Consider the following 18021-nt stretch of genomic DNA (forward strand, 5'->3'; position numbering starts at 1 on the left):
CGTCTGAAAATCAATACATGTGTATCGGCGTGCATATAGCAGATACACATGTATTGATTTAGTTTCCCTGCCTGTACAATATAATTATTTACCATATGCGTTGTCGCTGTGCATTAGGTGTGGGCCAACGCCCTATAGTTATTGGAATATCAGTGGACCAATATTGACCGATGATGGCCAACAAACAGTCGTGAGTATAGCTCAGTACCTCAAGCGCCCAAAAGTTTGTACAATATGTACAAAAGTCGACTTTTTTGATATTTTCCAGCAACATATCCTGGGCTGCCCTGGTAGGTTGCTTTCTTTGAAACCCCAGAAATACTTGTTTTTCTATGGTTTTTTTTATAATTACAACTTTCACCGGTTTCTTTATTTTTAGATTTGGGATGTAAACTATTATTAGTTAAACCATTACAGTTTCAGAATACCTCGGATAGTTCGTGTAAATCAGGTTTATCATAATTCCCGCAACCTTTGAAGGTTGGATTCAACCAAATAGCTCCATGCTTGTCGTCAGGTATGCATACCCGTACCGCTTTGGCGTTACCACCTGAAAGAAAAGAGAGTAATAATATTGTAATATCCAATTGGTTTATATTGTTTTTATTCGTAGATAACATATAATAAAAAATATCATGTAATCCGAATGATTCAACGAATGTAGCTATCGTCACTGCGTAAAAGACATAATTGACGCTAGTGGACCTAGCAAAAACGTTCCAGGTGAACAAAAAATAGTGGACACCCTCATTCTTTTATCACAAAGTGCACAATGATTCAGCTTAGCAGCTGTACTATATAGAAAATATCTAAATTTATAAGTTGCAGTAAATGATATAGATTTGAATTCAGCGTGAAGGCAACAGCGGGTTTTACAAGTCACAATGCTTGCGTTTAATAACCAATGATCTCTGTCAATTTTAAAATTCGGTAGTTTTCTTCGAAAATACTGTTGTGTTATTAATTGAACGAAATTGGGCGAATTGGGTATCAAAATGCGCGTACACAAAACACATTTCTTTCTATGTTAAAATATTGTGAATTCGATAAATTTTTTAAGCTATAGGGCTATTTACTGCGACTCCGTTACTTTTTGTGAAATCAAAATGCCGGTTGTGGATGCATTATATCATAATTAACATAATAATCTAAGATAATTAATATGTCATATACACAGAACAACAACTTCATTCAGCGCATGACAACTGCACTCTGCGCAAGACATACACATATCCTCTTAAAATCTCGTATAAATGGCAAGGCAAAATTTAGGATTTAGTCCAGACTTACGTTTCTCGGTGTTTGCATCACATCTTTCATTTGAAGGAACCGATTGGTTTTCAGCAGCAGGCGTTAAAGGCCAAGACATGCTTTGGGATTTAACAGTATGGGAACTCATCGGGCATGAAGCTAAAGAATGAAACAATTGCAAATAATCAGTCTTAAATTATTGTATAGTTGTTATTGTTGTCTTGTACATGTTCTTGCTGTTTTGATTTGCATTGACATTGGCATTCAACTACGTTGCGGTCGCACAAAAGGCTTTATCGCATTTTTCCATTTCCATACACTCTCAGAACAACCGGTAGGCCTAAGCTTAACCAACTGTTAAGCTTACCGGTTGTGGTGGTAGCTGTCGTCGATAAAGCATCGTAAGTCTTGCTCACAGTCTCGGCCTCGCACACACTTAAACTAAGTGTTATACCCGATAAAATGATGTATTTAATAATATAATTTCCTACCTTCAAATGTCTCCAATTGAAATCCATTGTGTACTCATTTAACCTGAGTCTGAACTAACCAACATATTGGTTAAAATATCTCATTCATAGTGTTTAACCAACTATTGGTTTATATTTTGCCAATTTTGCCGAACATGCTTTGCCCAACTGGTTGATTACCGTAATTTTAATGAGTAGTTGGTTAATGCTTTTAACCAACCTGTGGTTATATTGTTAACCAACCCAGCCCTAAGTCTGCTGACTAAACCCGATATGTTGAATTTTATTCTCACCTATCTGACATCTTGTTCCAGTATATCCATGAAGGCACCTGCAATTTCTCGGACCCACACAAGTACCTCCGTTAAGACACGTCGGTTCACAGTTTGCTATTATAAAACACAGAAAGGCCTCATCAATATTATGATAAGGATGAGGGCAGTAGAACATTGTGGTCTGATTTGATATATTTAAAAACGGTAATTTTCATTGACAAATCAAACGATCATAATACCGCATCTCATTAACGCCCAGGATATTCATATCTTCATTATAAAATCCTTGCTAATTTAATCATACATCACATATTGCAAACTATTCCGTTTCTCTGACTCCCTTGATCCTTTATGACTCGTAGCAACATTTAGTACACGTAGGCCTAAAACGAACCTTATTTTAATATTAATGGTTGTAATTGTAAAAAGAACAACTTGATACATGCGTTGAAAATTGGAGAAAGTAATTATTTTTGACATCTGTCTAATTGTATGTAGACATTTTGGCGGACATTTTAAGTGTAAATGACATAGGCGGCGGAATTGGGGCCCAAATATTTTTTCCACAGCGGAACGTCCCGCCTAAAAATGCTAAAAGAAATAACAATAAGCACTGGTCCATCAAATACCAAAATATGCTCGTTCTCCCTAAATTGTGATATTTCACGTCGCCACTAGTCATCGGATTGAACGGGAACCGGCAAACTTGACATCAAGTTGTTTTTGTTAATATTATACTCGTATTATAAAAAGTATACTAACGGCATACTACTCCTGCATATTCGTAAAGGATCCCACTATCGCCGTCTCCACTGTAGCCGTCTCCACTGTAGGCAGAATAGTCCGCACATTGATGCCACGTGCATTGACTTATTCTACTCTCAGAACCCAAACATATGACACTATGTGTATGTTCTGTTACATATGCCGAGGGGTTAGTGGGTTTGAAGGGCTTAGCTCCTATGCTAGAGAATCCAAGCTGGCGACATACTACAGTTGCCTCGGCGATACCCCATCCTTCGTCACAAACTGTTATCCATTTGTTATCATAAAACACCTGTACTAGACCTTCGTTTGAATTATCACCACCAACTAGACGAATACTTGAGACTAAAGTGTATTCGGGAGACAAAATGTGTATACATTTATGATTTTATGCGCATTGCAATTAATTCTATAACACATGGAAGTTTTACCAGGAACTATTATAAGAGTAGCGTTTAAGGTTAAATACAATTGATTTTCAAGCAAGGCTTGATTCCAGAGGGGCGTAAGTTAATAATGGAAACAGCCATGCAGAAAAGAATGAACTCACGCGTACAATAGTGTATCAATCTGAACTAGGGCCACGGACAAACCGCGGCTCGTGAGTCATCCTATATGTTGCAGGGATAGGGAAGGGGCGACCATGATAGGACCATATGGGCTGATGGGGGGGTGATTGTGGGCAGCCGTTTTCGGCAATTTTCCTTTGGATTTTCTAAATTTTCAATTTTTAAAATTATCCGGGATGATATCTGTCGTGAAATAAATCAATGCTTCTATAGGCTATAATAGGCCTAGTATGCCTATTTATACCCTGATTATGCAAAATATAGGCCTACAACAATAACTACAACAACAGTAACAAAACCAACAACCAATATTTTGTTAATCTAATTTGTAAAAATATATTAATAGGCCGCGCCTATTAGACTAGTATAGCCTAAAAATTCCTGAATTATATAATGAAAAAAACGGGCAAAAACAATCAATCGCTGCAGTCAGAAAGAAAGAAACGAACAAGAAAAAAGGAAAAAGTGAGAGAAAAATAAAATAAAATAAAATAGATGGAACGGACCACAGAGGGACTCGAACACGTACCAAAGTTTTCCAGCTCAAAACTATAGTATTATATTTAGTCGAACGTGAGCCAGCGCGCTAACCGATTGAGCTACTGAGTGATCTGTGACATCGATTGATCTCAAACTGACTATTATGGAATAGTGTATACCAGGCTCTTATGATAAACAATCTCATCACCGCTGTAAATGTCATACTGCAGTTACTGTCCGTTTTCCTATACACAATACACAGTGCTCTCACCATTGACGCGTGACCCCTACAAATGATGTATGTTGGGAGAATGGACACTTGCCTAGTTAACATCACTGTGTGAAAAATAAGCAGCCAATATTTTATTTATTCTCCAAAACTTCTAGCAAATATATTTCTCTAACATGACCTAAAATTACAGCTAGGTTAGATGTTCAGAAATGGTCGTACTTTTGTAAAATATGAGTGAGGGCAAGGCATAGCTAGCCAACTCCCCGTGTTATTTGAATGGAGATTTGACCGAAAATATTGGTATCGGACCGCTCACTTCTGAAGGATGCCACAAAAAAACCGGTAAAAGCTACATTTAAATTATTCTAAATAGGTTCTAGAAAATAAAGTTTTGTAACATGTCCTAAATTTTTAGCTAATTTAGGTGTTTGGCGAAGGTCGTACTTTTGTGTTTTAGGAAGGACATGTAAACGACAGATAACACCAAAAATATGAAGAAATTATTTCTAAACCGTGTTAAGTCAAAATCATTATGTTGCTCATTTTCAAGAATGCTGGTTTACAAAAAAGCACGACATTGTCTGATTTCGTGAACAAAGCCACACATAACATTGTTTCCTTTCGTTTCCTTTGTAATCGGTTACCCAACTGAAGCTATGAATACCAGCTTTATTGCGATATCGCACATGAAAACAGTCACTTGTGCACAACCAGAGAAGATCCGATTTAATCAGTTGAGCTGTTTCAATGAGTGTTATCTTGGTTTAATAGCTTTTAATGGGGTTAAGTCCTGCAAAGGTCGAGATGAATTCTACTGTAGACATGACTGCATCATGTCCGAGGTATCGATGGCGAAAAACCTCGATTTTTGCAAAAGTAGCTTAAATTTGGAGTGAAATTCAAATGGTAAAGGAATCGACATACTTTTGAGAAATAATGTAGGCAGTTAGAAATCAAAATTAATGTTCCACAATCCAGATATCGATAATGTAACAAAACAGTGTTTTGTGGTCCAAGATTCTCGAAAAATTTTCCCAAAAACGGGCTAATAAAATTTAATCGGTACTGTTTTTGGTTCTTCCCCATGGCAACATTATTTCTTTGGTCGATTTGTAGTACAATACAAAAAAGGAGAAAACAATCACTCGGCGTAGTTTTATACGGAGCGAATATTTGAAAAAAACGGCATGGAACGTGTTTTTGATCTTGTTAACATGGTGCGTAAAAATGATTTAAACGAAGGATTTTCAAACGGATTCTAAAAATTTGTATAAACACACAAAAATAATGTTAAGATACATCCATGCACCAACATTTGACTCACTGCGATATTTGATTGCTGAGAAAACGCGGTTTTAGAGAACAACTTTATACGTCTTTTATACGTTTTTATACGTTTCTTCGTGTAACCTTAAGGAGATCAAGTATAAAATAATTCTGTCAGAGAGCTGGCAATGTATAGTGCTATGTATAATATGGCTTGCATGGGCCATAGTGTTCAGTAAAGAGTAGCGTTTGAGGAGATCAAGTAGTCAGAGAGCTGAAAGTGTTTAATACATAATGTATAATATGGCTTGTATGGGCCATAGTGATCAGTGATTTTAGTAAAAGTGTGCTGAGGCCTGTAATTTTAAACATTTGTAAGCATTATAATGGAGGGCAGCACTTACTCTGGGGAAACGAGAACGCTTTAAAGCCATGTTGTAACATTTCTACAAAAGTAGCCTAGATCAGTATTTTTTGTCCAAATGAGGTAAAGCAAAGAAAATTGGAATTTATTACCAGCGCCAATGTGTGTGTATAACCGTCCCGCACGCCGTGTACGTACTGTGTTATACGTGTTCGACTAATATTTCATCGGATTTTGACATAACTACGACACCTTAAGTCTCGATTTTTGCAGGGTATCTTTGTTTCTTTGCCCGCTTACTACAGACCAGTTTTGGTCATCTGGGGTACATCCACACAGACCCCTTTTGACGTTGATGGCATATGGGCAAAGCGTCTTGTTTTGTCAAGCTGACATAGTATGGGTGCTAACTGGTGTTTGATCTCTTCTTTGGTTGGCTGGCCTGTGCCTGTTACATCTTATGAGAAGCAGTTTATTTATTTAGCAGCAGATGCTTGAAGCATAGTTTTAGTGTTATTAGTAGCTCACCAGCGGGAGGTGGTGTTTTTGTTTTCACTGACGTTCCCCCACATCGAGGGAGTCTTGATTATAAGAGGGCCGAAACTCCCCAAGACAGGTGGCAATCAACTGATGATCCCGCTGGTGAAAGCACAAGACAATTACCATCTGTGGTCTTTGTGTATATTTAACTAACTTGTTTACTACTGTACAATACAATCGTGTAAAAGCCAGAAAAAATATTGAGGGCGTACACAATATGGCTTAAAATTGGCTATATATTGGCCTATACGAGTAGACACATCATGTAATGTAGGCCAAGCATTCACATACGATACTAATGAGAGTAGTTCACAACTATAATATAAACTACAACCCTGGACAAACTTAGGGGTTGGAATGAAATTAGTACAGTATTGCAAATGAGCCCCCGTTCACCCGATCAATGTTGAATCCTGACATTTTGTTCATGCGCGCTCAGTAGTATACCCAACATTGATTGGTGGGGCAGGGGAGGTATTGGGGTGAGGTAACGAACACATGCTCTGTCACCCGAAGACCCCTTATTTTTCCACTTTTTCTGTCATCCAAAGACCCTTATAAGTTCAATTTGAACAGCAACTTTCATTTATCACTGATTTTGTTACTTATTTTGAAAAAAAACACAAAGAAATTTGAAGCCATTTAGAACTAGAAATTCGATTTTCGAGGTTTCTGAGGCACTGTTTCAGTTCTCACCCAAAGATTTCATTTTAAAAAAGGTCATGTTCTCACCCAATGACCCCATATTTTTTACATTTTGCTCTCACCGAATGCCAAAAATCATGCTCTCACCCAATGACCCCATATTTTTACATTTTGCTCTTACCAAATGCAACTTAGTGCGAAAGTGCCAGCCCTACACCTATATCCATTTCAAATTGAAGTATCCCCCGGAGTTTAATAACCCCTGCTCAACACAACCATTTCGATTATGACCGTCGTGACCGCCCAGTAATTCTTTTCAGTTCCGCATGGAAATTGAAAGAAGAAGGCAGAAATAGGTGAAGCAAAGATACACAATCGTCACTTCGTTAATGACTGTTAAAGAACAGTGAAATACTTGCCACAATTTACTCCAGCAGTAAAACGACGTGAATGAGAACATTTCTGTAACATGCCCTCAGTACCATTACATGAAATATCGTGCAGTGGGTCTTCTTCTCCACATACATCACCTCTGTAAGCTTCAGCATCTTGAGCAGGGAATCCAAGTTGACGGCATGCTACAACAGCATTTTCATTACTCCAAGAGTCCACACATATTGTATTCCATTCATCATTAACAAAAACTTCAACCTGGCCTTCGCTTGGAGTGTGACCTCCCACTAACCGAATGGTAGCTGCAAAAGAAACCCCATTGTAACTAAGTTATTCATGCTATAAGACCCACTTAAGGGGGTACTACACCCCTCAATAATTTGTGACTATTTTTGCATTTTTCTCAAAATCAAAAACTATTAACACACTGGTAACAAAAGTTATGTATATTATTGGGGCAAGGAATCCAATTACTACACTGGAATTTCAGTGACCCAAGACAAGCGGTTCGATACTTATGATAGAAAATGGGGTACCGCTAGGATGTACCTCATTTCCTATCATATTTAGTGAACCGTTCGTCTTGAGTCACTGAAATTTCAGTGTAGTAATTGTTTCCTTGCCCCAATAATATACACAACTTTTGTTACCAGTGTGTTATTAATTTTGAGAAAAATGCAAAAATAGTCTCAATTTACTACAGGGTGTAGTAATTATAAAGCTTGTCTAAGATAAAAAAAAAAATAATAATGGGCATTAAAACATGCCGTATATCTTCGCACTTTTGTCACAGCAGATAATAATAATAATAAGCAAGAATTTATATAGCGCATAAAGCATGGCATCAATGCGCTTTACATTAAAAACATCTTAAAATACAAATTACAAAAGCAAAATTCATACATTAGAAACCATACAGCAAACCTGTAAAAGCAAAATATCAAATAAACACAATTTCAAAAAGACCCTATTATACAACTACATATCATACCAGGCAAAAAAAAATAGTATAAACAATGTCTGATAAAAACAATTTAAAATTCCGATGAGCAAATTAATGTACAGAACACGGAAGTTGCAATAACGTACAGGGTGAGTCAAAAAAACTGCAATAGAGGAAAGAATCCATATTTATGTAAGAACCAAGTCGAACTTTCCCAATATTGAAAATGCTATAAATGCTACACTCAATGGCCATCTTCTGTAAAAATATGAAGTTAATCGCGACAACCGTTAAATTTTTATGAGTCCTTTTGCTGCGATACCCAATTTCGTTATTTGTCCACGAGGTACCATGTATTTTAAATGAGAGTACACAGTGCACGGTAAAGACACCAGATCTGAAACTGACTTTAACTTAAATAAGGTTGTTTTTGCGTTATTTTATTTTATTTTTTTCTGTTCAAACACACTTTCTAACATTACTTTTTATACTTCATACCTCACTCGACTGCAACACCAGTTTTTTAATCCCAATATGTCCAACTTTTTGGATATTTTGAAATTCACTCCACTTCAATTTGCGCGCATTTCATTTTGACATTTGAAAAACCCGCCTACAAATGTGTGTATTTTTGATAGCGAATAAACATCTTTAAAGTAAAGTAAAAGGAAAATAACAACAAATAATGTTTCTTCTCCTTAAACAAGACCAAGGACAATAACACTTTGGGTGCTCCATTTTATTTTAATGCCAATGAGGTTAAGAAAATGGCAGTTGTTCCAAATCTACCTAACACAGAATGGGCTGACATTCAAATTTAGATGTCTCTTGGACAAACATTAAAATTGGGTAGCGCTATAAAATGTGTCATAAAAACAAAACGGTCAATACTAATTCCTTACTTTTTTCACACAAGGTCACTGATGGATATACCATATATAAAATGTTTTAAAACCTAAAAAGTTCAACTCGGTTCTTAAATAAAAATGGATTCTTTTCTCTATTGCACTTTTTTTGACTGTATATAGTTAAAAGCATATGAGAATACTCAGTTGTTAAATGCTTCATTAAAAAGGTGTGTTTTAAGACGTGATTTAAATTGAGATGCTGTCTGCGAATTGCGAATGGCAAGAAGAAGCCGGTTCCAAACTCTTGGTGCAGCCACTGAGAAACTCCTACCGTATGTTTTGGATTTCGCGGGAGCTTCCTGAAGTAAGTATTGTGAGGTCGATCTGAGAGTCCGAGATGGCTGATATGTTTTTATAAGGTCCGAAATGTAAACAGGGGCCTCGCCATTCAATGCCTTGTATGTTAAAAGCATGAGCTTGAAAACGATTCTCTGTCGGATCGGCAGCCAGTGTAATTGAACCATTACAGGTGTAATATGATCGTGCTTTCTGCTTAAGGTGACAACTCTAGCAGCGGTGTTTTGGATTCTTTGCAGTTTATTGAGTTCTTTGTCAGGGAGTCCATATTATACAAATATTAACTGTCTATGAGTGTAATGGTCGAAATATAATCACGAGGTGAAAGATGGATTGCTCCATTCCACGAGCCGGAACGGCGAGTGGAATGGAACAATACATCTTTCACAGAGTGATTATATTTCGACCATTACACAAATTTAAACAGTTAATATTTATTTTATATCACTCATGCATAAATTCTATTACTAAAATACTATTTAAGGTAGGAAATACATTTATTCATCAACATAACACCATGTTTTGCGGTGATATACTTCACATTTTGGGGTCCACCCCATAACTAAATCGGCGAGTCCAAGAGTCAGCGCACGGCTTGGCGCAGGCGCACTACGGCAAAGCACATGATGGTAAAGACTATCACACGGAGTGGGTGATGGTAAAAATGGCAAATGGTAGCAAATGGTAATCAACCAATGAACTGTCTAGAATTTATGTATGAGTGATATAAAGGATGCTATTGCAATTATCAATCCTGGGTGTGACAAACGAGTGAATGAGTTTCTCAGTGTTCTCCGCGTCCAAGTAGCGTCTCAATTCGTCGGTCGCAATACATAGTGGCGTATGTGAAGGACAAAATACGTTTCTGATCAAAACGATTTTGAAGGATATGCTTCTAGTAACGGTAACTGTTATCTCTCAGTGACTCGATTCCATTTGTAATTGAAGTTTAAGGTTCAAACTATTAAACTATATATTTAATAGTTAACAAGGAATAACTATTATAGGATAATAGCTAGCTCTAAATCTATACGCCACTATGTGAAACGGAAAACTTTGAAAATCACTCTACGCCACTATGTGTTGCGACCAACGAATTTACCGATTCTATAGATGGCATAAGAAGCATTTTTGTAAACAGCATTAATATGAGCACTCATTGTAAGACCTTTGTCGAGTGTTACACCGAGGTCACGGACTTCCTTAAAAGGAGTGATGGTGCTATTACCAATAGTGATGTCAACATTGGGACATTCCTTGCAAACTTTGAGGTGACATGTAATAGCTCAGTCTTTGAGTTGTTTAACATCAACTTGTTCTCGGTCATCCATAGTCGTATGTCCTCGATACAGTTTGCGAGCTTATCAAGTGCACTGTCACGATTGGAGGGTTTAATCAACACATAAAGCTGCGTGTCGTCAGCATAGGATATACTAGAGAGGCCATGTTCTTTTATTATGTCCTCGATAGGAGCAGAATAGATAACAAACATCTCTGGTCCCACGACGGAACCTTGCGGCAAGCCCCAGTCGAGATCAGTCGGATTAGATCTCTCGCTTTCAATGACCACAGACTGTTGTCGTTTCTCCAAATATGATGCAAACCATCGATGAGCTGTTCCTTTGACACCGTACCGCGTTTTTAGTCTATGGAGCAAGATGTTATGGTCCACGGTGTCAAACGCCGCGGACAGATCCAGTAGAATCAAGATTGCTTCCCCATGGGCGTCGACGGCATTAAGAAGATCATTGGTTACACGAACAATAGCGGTTTCAATTGACGATATGCCGATTGCGTTTGATTGTACAAATTGTTATTCTTGATGTAACCTTGATGTTGGGTTACGGCTGTACGCTCTATAGTCTTTCCAAGAAAAGGGAGGTTGGAGACGCGACAAAAGTTCTTAAAGTCCTCAACATCAAGGTTTGGCCTTTTTTCGGCGGGGGGGGGGGTGGGTAACAAGAGCTTGCTTCAAAGGAGTTGGAAACGTCCCTGAATTCAGATAAGCATTCACTATGGCCGTGATTGATGGTAACAAACACTGTAAGTGATCTTTAATGAGACATGCAGGCAGGGGGTCAAGCGGACATGTTTTCACACGTGATTTCTTGATTATGTCCAGAACATCATCGCAAGTTAATAGAGTGAAGCTGTCAAAACTGCTGTCGCACGATTTTTCAGTTCTCTGGGATGTTTCAATAGTCCTACCGACAGACAAGTCCAGCGCGACGCGAATGTTGCGAATTTTCTCATCAAAATACTTGCTGAAACGGTTTGCCAGATCCTGCTTAGAATTATGAGAAGGTAGAACCTTACATGCCTTATGGACAGACAGTTTATTGACCAGTTGGAACATTTGCCGTGTATCACATGCTGCAATTTGAGCGCAGTGGTATTCAGTCTTTGAAGTGTCTAATGCATTCTTGTATTCACGACAATGATCACGAAACGAGTCTTCATCAACAGCAAGTTTAGACATTTTCCAATTGCGTTCTGCTTTCCTTTTAGCTATTTTGATGCTCGAACGGCTTCAGTATACCAAGGAGCTTGTGGTCTGAGCGAAATCTCCCGGGATTAATTGGAGCATGTTCGTTGATAATACTGCTCAGGGTAGAGTTAAATGACTCCACCATACCATTAACTTCGTCACAGTCATCCACTTGCAGATGGCTAATAAGGTCCTCAGAAAAAACACTTGAGTCAATGCTATGTAGTTGTCGCGATCTAATAAGACTTTTCATAGGTTGAGGACGAGATATCAACACGCTACATTCGACGCAAAATGATCTGATGGAAGACCGTGAATTACAGAGATATTGGAGACGAAGTCATGTGATTCACGCGTAATCAATAAATCCAACGTGTGACCACGTATGCGGGTGGGTTCATTAATGTGCTGTCTTAGACCAGCAGAGGATAAGATGTCTAACATTGTCTTTCTTCCGCTGTCATCTAAGACATCCATATGTATATTGAAATCACCTGTTATCAATAATTGCCCTGTAGCAAGTGTAGCTGATTCAAGCAGACGAGAAAATTCGTCAAAAACTGCCTGTTAAGTGTTAATGAGCTGGATCTATAAACAACAAGCATAGTCTTTGACTACTTGATACGGAGAGTTCCACGCATTCATAGGTATTGAACTTGTGAGAACTATGTCTTGCCTGAGCAGATCACAATCATGACAATGCTTCGAAGCGGGCAAAATATTGCACAAATACCAATAATTGTATTATAATCAAGTTCTATTTCGGTCTTAACATCGTTTATTCAAATGACTATCTTTGTTAAAATGTGAGCAATTTTGATTTTCCTCGCTTGCAAGGGAGCAGAATCGATCTAGTGGGTGCTGAATTGGTCAATTCGGCGCCCCTAAGATGTCGTCCACGGCACGTGCACTCCCGGTCCGTGGCCTCTCTAGCTACGTTGCGCTACTCAATGCAGATCGTCCAGATGATTTAAGGGCTTGTCTAAGCTTAGAGTAATAATGGGAACACAAACAGGGCACACAAACATGCACTATACCTTCGCACTTCGGGAATCTGTCGCAGCCGATCACATGCTGTGGATTTTGAGAGGCATCAGTCTCACTCTCAACACCCTCCACATCAAATGGCACTTGTGGATAGAGAAGATCTGGTGAATCTCCTTTCCAAATTCAAACACAGATAGGCCATCTGAGGACAGATTGCACCTGTACTGTCCAATGAGTATTCTATGTATGGGATGGTAAACTCAAAGCCTCCAAAAAAAGGAGGCCTTTGAATTTTTTGTGAAGCTTGCACGTATGCTAGAACCTGTAAAATAAAAAAACAATTATCAAGCATTGTCTTAGAATAACAAAGATCGAGACGACGTCGCCTGTCATGGGTGAATAATTCACCGCGTGTGAAATTGAAAATTAGCTTCACGCGCAATTTTCCCAGTTAACACCGCCCTAAAATCTGATCGTCATGCTAAATTGTAATACTTCCGCCGGGCGCCACTAACCCTGTGTTATCAGTTTTTCTTCAATTGAAAGAAAATATAAAAGAGCTGCACTCAGTTTTACTCATCTTTCTTACCGAAACCACAACTTGGTGAGCTAATTGTTTTTGGCGAATACCAGTGGCGGTTTATGCTCCTTACCTGCTCTACATGCCCAACACGATATCCAGAACCATCTGAATTGGCACTGGCCCACATACCGACTTTCCATATATAGCCTTCACCCTCAACTCCCTGGCCCTGATCGTTGATCTTCACGTTCAGATCAATGGTCAAGTCATTAACAATGCCTTCTCTGATATTGTCAATATTCAGTGGAATTACCTTCCACACAGGTACATCTGGAGAGATAAGGAGCATTAATTAAAGCAGTCAAGTTAGCTCAATCGATACGTCGTATGACTATGGTGCGAGCTTGCGGGTTCGAACTCTGGCGGTGCCTAGTACGCTCTCGTTTAAAAATTGAGTTAGCTTGAAGGAGGAAGAAATGTGCAGAGGAATAATCAAGCAACGGAGAATGAGTTCCGTACAACTTTGACTTGCTTTAATATAGGTCTATAATAGATTACCTATTTCAGATGAATGAAGATCAATTTATGGTATAAATATCGGAAAAGACATGAGAACACGTTAAATTAATCTTACGATATGGAAAGATAGAATTTTATTTGTTGGTAGATCCATTTGACCACTACGATGCATGATTATTTGTGCTTGGTCTTATCTATTTCGTGTTTTAAAAAGCGTCCGTCGGCATATATTATTACTACCAAAATTTAATCAGATTTTAGACGATATCGCAGTCTGTACTTACAGTATGGACAGCGATCGCAACATTCTGTCGGATCCGAGATGGGTCCTTCACAGAAAGTGGGCTGACAACTCCTGATGTCGCATTTCACTGTACTGTTGTCACAAAAACATGTCGTACATTCATCTATTACCAATGATCCACCATGGAGGAGAAGTGTGCCTCTGTAGCTACATGCAAGCAGCGCTGGGCCGCCACTGGATGATGAGTATGATGAAATGCCTGCGAGGAAAAATTTTTACAAAGTAAAATAATTTGCTTATGCCTGCAGAATTGATGCTATATACTTAAAAAGTGATGTGCGAGCCGAAACAGTCGATGGAATCACATAGGGTTTACAAACTCAATATTAAAAAAAAAAAAAAAATTAGGAATTTTTCTGGTAAGAAACTTCTATTGTGTTCTAGCCTGTATCAAAACAAGCGCGAGTTCCATAGTAAAGACCTGCTTGTGATGTATGTCTAATTTAGAAAAGCCCCACAGGGCTAGTAAGTCCAAATGGCTTAAGCTTAATTTTATTGACTGATGAAAACTGATGTAAACAGCAAACTTCTATTCTCTGGTTTTCACCCTCAACTTGTCGTTGATCTTCTTCAGGATCAAGTCAGTGGTCAAGTCATTGACATTGCCTTCTCTGATAATGTCAATATTTTAATATATGTTAAGAAGGAGAAGGTATAAAAAGCAAACAGTCAGAAAGAATGAAATAATGAGATCTCAATGATGGTAAATCGTGACGTCATACTGGGATGTTTGTACTTGTTTTGGTTTCAATGCAAAGAGGAGCCATACCTATCTATTGGGACCAAAATCATATATATCGGATGTTTTATTGCGAAAATCTAGAGAGGGTTAGACGTGTTACAAAAATTAGAAGCGGGCTAAACTTCATATCACAAACATTTTTTTAGGACGTCATCCTCCAAAACAAAATTAATTGACAATCTGTCCGTTCGAAACCGCTTTGGAAAAATCTATTCACCTCGTCTCATCAATACTAAAAAAAATCGAATTACACAAAAAGTGTTGGCTTTCCTTTCTTTCTCAATATTGTTTCTTGTTCGCTCAATGCTATTGCTTAGGTGCGTTCACTTGTTTATCAACCATTACCGCGTGCGTTCGAAACCCAGCACATCACTAGATTTTTCACTAGATTTTACCAGCTTTGTGTTTTGAATTCATTAATCATACTATTAATAATTGGTAACAATTTCGGATTACATAAAAATATTAGTGTTCTATTTTTTAAGCACTATAATCATGATAATTATAAATTAACCTGATATTTTTCTGGCAACTTTGGCAAATGCTTTTTTTCTAAATCCTTATTAAATCATAGTATTTAAACATAATAATCATGTCAATTACAAAAGTCGTCTCTTACTTTGTGCTTCACTTGAAGAAGTCCATGCTAGGATACACAAAATACCCAAGATGTACATAAATACACCCATCTTGTTGAAGCAGCAGCTAAGACGCATTACAACATGTACATGATGTAAGCTATATCAGGAGACAATTAATGATGCTACATGAACACGGTACGATATAGTGACTAATTTGACTTAAACTTGGCAGAAGAGTAAGTACATGAAGTTTGGGAAAGAAGCCAAGGGGAAGTTAGAATACAGAAAATCGAACCAGGAAGATGTAACTAGTACTAGGCAAACTTTACTAAGTTAAAGCCATATTATAACATTTGCTGAGGAGAACGCCCTCAAAAATGTTAAATTCTGTTTTTACACGATTGTAATGTACTTTAGTCAATAAAGATACTCTTGCTGTAGTTTTGTCAAAATCCGAGATTTTGAATAAAACGATGGAACCGGCGTTTTAATATTACGATGGAAATATTAGTCGAACACGTATGCACAGTACGCACACGGCGTGCGGGTTACACATACACACATCCAGAAGATCGTACCGTATTACAACCGCGGGAGTAACATGCATGGGCGCTAGTAGCAAATTCCAATTTTCTATGCTTTACCTCACTTGTTCAGCTCAAAATTAAAAGGAGCATATCTGACATATCTGGAAAATAAATACTAATCTATTTTTACAGAAATGTTATAATATGGCCTTGTAGAAATAGAAATAGGCATTTGTAAAGCGCCATTAAACTAGAAATAAATCCCAGGCGCTGTAAAACTTGATATTAGCTTAACATCATTATTCATTTTCAACTTACAGTTTTGTTGTTCAGAATTCATGTCAATTTGATTTGGTAAATGAACCAAAACAATACACAATAAAAATCACATTTCAAAAATGTTTATTAATGCGAATATATTAAAATGCTCTAAATTAATGCATGATGAAACTGGACTTAAACGTTATGTATGTGAAAATATAACTTTAAAAAACTGCAATCTTATTTACTTTAACTATTTTTATTATCAAACATCTAAATGAAAAATACAATAAGTATATGAGACATCGTGTAAAAAGTAATTGCTCCATTTGTTAAATATCGAAATAACCATTGAATTTGACCCATTTTAATGGGACAAATTTAATTATTAAAATACTGATTATTCGATGTACGTAGTTGGGGTCAAAGGATGTTAAAGACACCTCTCGAAAAAAACAACCCAGATGTGGAAATTACAGTCGTAAACTGGTCGAATTGGGTGGCCTAGAGGAAAATCAGACCTAAATGAAAGACTACATCCATGTGCTGAAAGATAAGTTTAAATGTTACTGTCTGGTCATTTCCATGGGAAATGAGGATTTTCAAATATGTACCTTTAAGAGGTCACTTCTGGTCTGAGTTGAAATACTTGCAAAATGCGTCTGCTACAAATTAAAGTGACACCACTTGCACATAATTATCCATCAGCATACATTGACAATAGTCTGCGTCCTCCCCCTGTGAGAAGGCTGGTGCCCGCTGTGAGATGTTGGCGACCCTAATATGTAAGATTTTCTTCCCTTTTTTGTACTTTTTAGCCGATTTTTAACTATTTTCGTTAAAGTCCCCCCTTAAAAGTTGGCTTGTTCCCCTTGGCCACCCGCGGAAAAAAATTGGTTCGAGGCTATAAAAAAATACCTTCGCATGCCTCTTTTGCCACAAATGACAGAAGCTGTGTTTAGGGTCTAGGGTCAAAGTTCACTAAATTGACACTGTGTTCGTGATTTGTGACCACAATAGATCTAGTAATATTCTTTCAGTTTATCAATAGAAAATAATCGTATTTTCTGTTGTTGTCACCGTGTTTCATAATCTCATGTCCATAACTTTCGTTATTTTGTAATAACAACTTATATTTACAGATATAGTTCCTTCTTGGGCATAATTTTGGAAAATCTAGTTCTGCTTTAAAAAAATTATTTATAAAAATACTTCCTTCTTTCATGATTAGAACACTTATTCGGTTCTTCTTTCGATACTGTCGACATTTCAGAAACAGATAAGGATATTTTTTTTTAATAGAACTGACATAGCGGATTGAGATTAACACTTGGTAACCTTAACATTTGACCCTAAACACAATGAAACAACATTGGTGAAAATAATATTGCCACGTTTTGCAAATTTTCTTGAAAAATGTAAAATTTTAATTATGCAGATTGAAATTGTCAAACCTTTAAACGTAATTTACTTCTATTGTACTTGTAGCACATACGTAGCAAGTCTCAGTTAGATAGTCCTTATATAAATTATTACAGTTACCTGGCAAATTAACTTTGAATACTGTGAAAATGTAATTAAAAACTTTTGCCTCACTTTCAGTTTTCCCGCTTCGCTACTTCCGGCCTTAGTTAGGTCTAGCCAGGAAGCTGCCAATTATATGAAACGCTGTAACTTTTAAAGCCATAATA

At 37.4% G+C, this 18021-nt stretch overlaps 1 protein-coding gene across 1 annotated transcript in view; it reads right to left on the minus strand.

The window, feature by feature from the left end:
* The window catches only part of LOC140156874 (adhesion G-protein coupled receptor G7-like), a 28980-nt gene extending 13250 nt beyond the window's left edge, over positions 1-15730 (minus strand). The window contains exons 1-9 of the mRNA XM_072179885.1: positions 15581-15730; positions 14200-14418; positions 13527-13726; positions 12924-13195; positions 7277-7552; positions 2759-3106; positions 2015-2110; positions 1291-1410; positions 429-550 (exon numbers count right to left, since the gene is read on the minus strand). Coding sequence (XP_072035986.1) covers positions 429-550; positions 1291-1410; positions 2015-2110; positions 2759-3106; positions 7277-7328 — 738 coding nt within the window. The 5' untranslated portion in view covers positions 7329-7552; positions 12924-13195; positions 13527-13726; positions 14200-14418; positions 15581-15730. The remainder of the gene's footprint in view (positions 1-428; positions 551-1290; positions 1411-2014; positions 2111-2758; positions 3107-7276; positions 7553-12923; positions 13196-13526; positions 13727-14199; positions 14419-15580) is intronic.
* Positions 15731-18021: the final 2291 nt, after the last annotated feature.

This window comes from Amphiura filiformis, chromosome 7, assembly GCF_039555335.1.
Source record: "Amphiura filiformis chromosome 7, Afil_fr2py, whole genome shotgun sequence".
NCBI lineage: Eukaryota > Metazoa > Echinodermata > Ophiuroidea > Amphilepidida > Amphiuridae > Amphiura > Amphiura filiformis.